A 6,481-nucleotide genomic window follows, 5' to 3' on the forward strand; every position below is an offset into this window, starting at 1 on the left:
TTGATAACACCCAACAACAATAGTCTACCCAGAGGTGTGTTAGTTAATCCATAGAGGCTCTACTGGGTAAGGAATTGTGCTGCCAACCCAAAAGTCAGACAATTCAAATCCACCAGCTGCTCCCTGGGAGAAAGATAGCCAGTCTCCTCTTGTGTGATTTACAGCCTCTGACCCATGAGAGGGTCAGCTATGAGTCACTTCCGACTCTCTGGAACATAACGAAAACAACAGTTGTGGGAGCTCTGGTGGCTTAGTGACAAGAAGCTGCACTGCAATCCTAGAGGCACGTGGTTCAAATCCACCAGCTGCTCTGCTGGAGAAGGAGGGACAATCTCCTCCTGTACCAGTCAGATCCGATTTGATGGTACACACACACACACACACACAAAACAATAATAAAATTAAAAAATAAATAAATATATTTTTTTAAAGTCCGTCTATGAGGGGGTTAGCCAGTTTGGCCATTACAGGAGGTTTAAATTGAGCATCTTTAATTGCCAGAAACAGAGACTCTCACTATTAACGAGGATGAAAAAGCAGAGGATGCAGCACACGTGCTTAAGAGGCCAGAGGTTCCTGTGCCATTCAGACCAGAATCTAAACAAGAGCACCAACAGCCACAGCAGGAAACCAGACACCCAGCAGGAGACATAGAGCTGACCTGGGACCACTTCATGGAGCCAGACCTTGGCCCAAGCTCGCTAGAGGACTGGGGAGGAGTGCCATAGTTAGCCGGACTAAGAGAGCATTGTAACGCTGGCTTAAAGCCATAAGGCTGAGGGAATCTATGGACACACTTCAGAAGCTGTCCTGTCTGAGCAATTATATTCTGTTGCCAACCTGAATTGTAACCTATTAACTTCCCTAATAAACCTCATAATTGTGAGTATGGTTTTATGAGGTCTGTGTAGTAAATTTCAGACCCAGCAGAGCAGTAGGGTGGAGTTGGAATTCATAGATGCAGGTACAGGAGCGTAGGGGAAATGTCTGACCTCTTGAGAATTTATTTTGTGTGGCGGATACTACTGAGGGAGACACATCCCCTTGAGGAGTTAGTAGAGGTCGGATACCGTTGTCCCCACACCGCCCTCACTCATTCATTCACATCTCCTAGAGATTTAAAACCTCCCAAGCTCAATGGAGGGTTGTTGTGAATTAGAACTCACAGGGGTGAGGTTCTTAAAAATTCATTTTATTATGATATATATTCAGGTTTACAAGTAAAATTTCAGGCTGAGCTAAAAGACGTTTCCTGTGGCCTGGGCCCAGGGAAGGATGGGTGTTTGGAAAAAGCATGCTAGAAATGATCCCTTTCTATATATACATATGCTGTTTATAAATCCTGGGAAGCTCTGACTTCCAGAACCAGACACATTAGGCAGGGCACTGGTGTCAGCAGTGTTCCTAGCCTCGTCAAACACTCGGTCCACCCTGCCAGTGAGTTTTGGGTCTGGACTGTCCCTTGGGTGCTGAGCCATGCTGAATCCCCAACTCTGACCATAGACCTAGGAGCAGGCCACATAGCTGGGGGATGAAGGCTCAGGCACTGGCCCGAGACTGTTCTCATAGGAATTGGAGTAGGGGCTGTCAGATGGAGCCCCTGGGGTTCCCTGAGAGTCCCCAGAACTGTAGTCAGTTGAGATACCTGAGTCAGACACCACTAGGTACAGGTACTTAAGGTGGGGTGGGGTCGGGGGTAGAGCAAGGGGCGGTGCTCGCGGGCGCAAGAGCTGAGAGTTGGGGTCCAGGATGGTGTACTCGAAGCTGGCAGGCGATGCCCCCTCTGGCCTGGGCTTCAGGGCTGTGGTGGATGAGCAGGAGGAAGCTTCTGAGTCCTCATCCTTGGCTGTCATGTCCACACTGTCACCAGGCTCTGGGAGGTCCTCACTGGGCGGGCTCTGGGGCAGCAGCCACTTGTCCAGCACTAGGTAGGTGTCCCTGGCCTGCTCGCTGCCAACTGGCTCCAGCAGGGGCCCTTTGTCCTCTGCGCCTGGCTCTACGGCCTGCATGGCCACCCAGCAGCGCTCAGAGAGGACTTCCAAGGGTGAAGGCGGGTCCTCTACGAAGGGGGTGCAGGGGCTCCACCACAGACAGTCATCGTTCTGGTACAGCCACAGCTGTGGGAACAGCATCAGCTCACTCAGAGGGAGAGCCTTACCCAAAAGCCCAGGCACTCGGGGGACAGGCTGGCCACCTACCCAGGCCCTCAGGAGACAGGCCACCTACCTGGAAGTTACCCTTGTGAGTGGTGAAGAGGCCCTCAAACTCACTCTCGGGACTCGGGATCCCTGGCCAGAACTTCTGCTTCAGAGTCCTGATGAAGCCAAAAGAGATGGAAGACATGAGTTTCTGAACTCACCAGTCCCCTCCCAATGTCCAGTCACAAACACGGGATCAGGATGAAGAGGTGCACTGGACCTTAGAGAGACCAGAATGGGAGCAGGGAAAAGCACCAGGAAAGCCCTACAGAAGAGTAGAGCAGGGTTTTGAGAGATGCATAGGAGTTTGATATACACTGACACATGCCACTTCCTTCTTTTGCTCCTTTCCAAGGATCTTCAAGTCACTCTAAATAAAATCTAAGGTCTTCTCCCTAACCCTGCAGAAGACCCCATGCAGTCTGACCCCTTGTCACTTCCCTCACATCATCTGACCCCTGTCACTTCCCTTGCACCGTCCATTGCTCCCCGGTCATGCACTCTACTCCAGTCACATGGTCCTTTTCAGCTGCTTCAGCCTTCCAAGCTCATTCCCATCTCAGAGCCTTTCACCGTGGTTTCTCACCCCAGCTCGGGACATGACTGACTCCTTTCAGTTTCAGATCCCTGCTGTGATGTCAGGCCCTCCCTGACCCCTCCTTGGTTCTGTCATAACTAATCAGCCACTGTTTGCTGGCTCCCTCATCTGTCCCCATCTCTGTCATGGAAACAATTGGATCCACAAGATCAGGACATAGCAGGCTGGTTTTCCACATTGCCTACTCAGAACTGGTGAGGTATTTGCCAACAAGGTAAAACCAACAGGCTCTTTTTAAGACAACCAGGAAAGACAGCTTGCAGACAAGGCAGAGGGAGGGCATGCCAGGAGAAGGAACTGCATTGGCAAAGGCTTGAGGACATGAGACTATGTGGTGTGGACTTGGAATTACACCCGTCAGAATAGCTGTTCTGATCAGAAAACATCTCAAAGGCCTGGGTGAGGAGCTTGGCACCGCAAGGAGGCACTCAGGAACTTAAGTCTTTCCATGAAATCCATCTGGTTGAGTGAGCATTGGAGTAAAAAGAACCAGAGAAAGAATTTATGAAAGGGTAGAAAGAAGACTTCAACAATGCCCTCTAAAAGCAGGCAATATGAACTGCATTCAGGTCTGGTCTGGCTTGCATTTCTAGTGGACAATGGCCACGACTTCTCAGTCTGTCAGCAAGTGCTTCTCCCTTTCTGTGGCTGGGCTATGACAGCGAAAGTTGTGCCTGGCCCCATCAGGAACTGCACTGACCTGCGAGGGACTAAAGGGCTGATGGCTGGAGGAGTCTGGGTCGGGGACCCGAATCAGGGGCTCACCGGCGGTGGGAGAGCAAGGCGAGCACAGCCAACAGCAGCAGGATGAGCACGAGGATGACAGAGAGCGTCAGGATAAGGGGATCCAGGTCTGGAGGGCAGAGAGGAAATCAGGGCGGTGGGCTTGCCCTGTGCTCCGTCCAGGTCCCTCTTACACCCTGGGCGTGGGCCTCACCACTTGCGGTCAGTAGCGACGCAGGCTCCGACCAGGCGCTCCAATAGCCACCGAAGCTCGGCTCCGCCATCCGCGCGCGCACCGCGAAGGTGTACCGCGTCCGGCCGCGCAGGTTGCTCAGCACGCACTCGGTGCGGCCCTGAAGGATTTCCACCTGGGGGCGGGGCTCGGCTGAGAGGCGTGGCCAGCAGGGGCGGGGCGCACAGAAAGGAACACCTGGGGGAGCCAATCTTGGAGGAGGGAAGAAAATTCCAAACCAAAGCGAGCCAATGAGAGCAGAGGGCTGGGCCAGGCTTCTGGAAGGAGCTCTGACAACTGGGCTGGGACCTTGACAGGTTTTGGGAGTGAAAGCGGCTGACTAGGGCAGCACTGGAAAAGGGGGCGTAACAGTGGGGCGTGGAGCTGTGGTGGGGGTCAGGGATGGGTTTGGGGGTGCGAGGGTGACTCGGGTGTGGGAGGACGCCAGATACTGACGAGTGGCCTTATCGGTGCCGTTGCCACCCACCCAGTCCCCACGTGGTTGAGACAGGGCTACAGAGATGGGAGTGGGACCTTCCGGGCGGGCCTCACCTTCTGCGCGCCCCCCGCGCCGTTGCCGGCCGAGACGTCCACCTCATAGCGGATGTGGCTCGTCATGGGTGCCCCAGGCGGGGGGAGCCAGCGCAGCACCACGTGGCCACCTTCCTCGACCTGTCGGGCCAGCAGCCCTGCGGGAGGGTCCAGGAACACTGCGGGAGGGTGCCGTCATCAGGGCGGAGCCCGGGACCTCCAAGGAGGACCACCCTCAACCCGTGTGCACCTACCCACTTCGTTGACGTGGATGACGCGGTGGTAGCGCAGGGTGCCAGAGGGGGCTGCAGTGACGCGCAGCTTCAGGGGCACGAAGCTGGACGTGTCGGCCGTAGGCAGCGAACACCAGAAGCGCACGGCGCCGCTGGCCGTGAGCGCCTGGTGCAAGCGGCACAATTTCCATGGCTCCCCTCTGTGCGCCCGGGTACGTGGGAGGGAAGGCGACAAATGAGAGAGTGGGAGTCCGTGTAGCCGGGGCTACGGACACCTCTCGGGGGACTGCCACCCGCGTAGGGACGGGTCATTCCCGAACAGGAGGTTCGGGCTGGGACTTTGAATCCCTGGGGTCGATCATGGGAACGCTGTTCCGTTCCAGATGTTCCCGCCTCCCTGAAGTGAGCGGCTCCTTCATTTGGGAGGTTGTTGCCCTAATCCGGATGTGTGGGGTCGCATTCCAGCCGTGATCTTGGGAGTGTCCTAGCCCTGACCCTGTGGCCTTCACGCCAACACCACTAGGCAGCGCTGTCCGCCATCCCCACCCGCTCGCTCTTGGCCCCTCCACGCGAGGGGCGCCCGCCTGCCCGGTGGGACTCACTCGAGCTGGTAGGTGAAGCTGTAGTTGTCAGGGCCTACGCCAGCGCTGGCCGCTTCCTCCCAGAAACACACCAGATCCTCCAGCCTCTCCGTGAAACACAACAGCTCGTCGCGTCCGCGGGCCCCCAACAGGGCCACTAAGGGGGTGACAAGGGCAGGGGGTCGGAGAGCTGAGCCCCAGCCTCGGGCCCCTCCCTTCCCACCTGCTGTCTGGGCCGATAAGACTCAGCCCCGCCCCCAGCCGGGGCCCCTTTTGGACTCCGAGGAGGGTGCTCCCCCCTCCAGGTCCCGGGCTCAGGGTCTTGCTGTCTCTGCGCGCGCGCACCGCCCTCCCGCGGCGGGCGAGCAGAGCGCAGCTCGGAGCCGGCGCCTCCCGCTGCCAACCCCGCCCAGCCCCCACTGAGCAAGCCCAGGGTGTGTGCGGAGGAGACGGCCCCCCTATCTGCCCCCACAGGCTCCCCACGGCCCGATAGCGCCAACCGTGGCCCCCGCCCCCTTCCTCGGGCCAGCGAGGCAAAGGATGTGGCGCCAGGCGTAACTGTGTTTACAGTCGTTTCCAGACTGGGGCCACACACTCCACTTTCACCTCTTTCCTATCCAGAGAACCCTATCCAGAGGTTCTCAGTCCTCAGGGACTTAGCCTGTGGGGCGCAGACACACCGCCGCCTGGCTCCATTAGGATTTACCGGCTACAGGTGCCCTGAATTGGGGCCCCTATATCCCCTCCAAATCCCCCTCCAGGACCCAGTCTGAGAACTTAGACCGGGTATGTCCTGCCCGGACCTAGTCTAGGGATCCGGTCGCAGCAAGTCTCACCAGAAGCCAGCCTAGGGGTTTCGCCACCAAGTTGGCCCCCAAGTCCAAGGTGAGGAGTTCAGGCCCCAGCGCCGCCCTTCAGAACCCAGTGTGGGAACCACACGCAATCCCATCTTTACCTTTGCGTTCAAACTTGGGATCTTGTATATTGGGTAGGGGCGCCCAGGTGACCCCAGCGAGCAAGAGACAGAGAGAGCCCAACTGGGGCCAGAGGGGTGACCAGAGGGAGTGCATAGAGCAAGCCCCGCTTTGGGGGCCCAGGGCTCCAGCCCCTACCCCGTCTGAACCGCGACACAGTCCACAGCTGGGTCAGCAGCTGCCTCCGCCGGACACAGCTGACCAGGCCCTTCCCGGCCCAGCGCCTCCGAGTGGCAGCTCCTCCAGGGGGCGGGACCAGTTCACAGCCTGCATAGAGATAAGTGCTCCCCCCCCTGTAGTCCCGCCCCTCTAGGAGGGAGGGTGCAGGGGCCCTTCGGGGTTTGGTGGCCGCTTCGGAGACAGGAGTGCTCCGGTTCCAGAGTTAGACACATTTTCTTGCTGTGTGACGCT

General features: G+C 57.4%; 1 protein-coding gene across 1 annotated transcript; it reads right to left on the minus strand.

The window, feature by feature from the left end:
* Positions 1-1,505: 1,505 nt before the first annotated feature.
* On the minus strand, positions 1,506-6,166 carry EPOR (erythropoietin receptor). The gene is made up of 8 exons (XM_006898794.1): positions 6,052-6,166; positions 5,118-5,253; positions 4,537-4,715; positions 4,304-4,461; positions 3,734-3,887; positions 3,562-3,649; positions 2,227-2,314; positions 1,506-2,117 (listed from the first exon to the last, which is right to left on the minus strand). Exons 1-8 carry the CDS (start codon positions 6,164-6,166, stop codon positions 1,506-1,508), a joined length of 1,530 nt encoding a protein of 509 aa, XP_006898856.1.
* Between the last annotated feature and the right edge of the window lie 315 nt (positions 6,167-6,481).

This window comes from Elephantulus edwardii, unplaced genomic scaffold (assembly GCF_000299155.1).
Source record: "Elephantulus edwardii isolate Elephantulus edwardi_28Jun2011 unplaced genomic scaffold, EleEdw1.0 scaffold00237, whole genome shotgun sequence".
Lineage (NCBI taxonomy): Eukaryota > Metazoa > Chordata > Mammalia > Macroscelidea > Macroscelididae > Elephantulus > Elephantulus edwardii.

Bases quoted from the DNA above. Each gene is read 5' to 3' on its own strand.
- EPOR (XM_006898794.1), bottom strand. From the start codon at position 6,166: ATGCACTCCCTCTGGTCACCCCTCTGGCCCCAGTTGGGCTCTCTCTGT. The intron at 5,254-6,051 runs GTAAAGATGGGA...TCACCCCCTTAG, and splicing joins TCCCAAGTTTGAACGCAAAG to TGGCCCTGTTGGGGGCCCGC. The intron at 3,888-4,303 runs GTGAGGCCCGCC...CCCCGCCCCCAG, and splicing joins GCGCGGGGGGCGCGCAGAAG to GTGGAAATCCTTCAGGGCCG.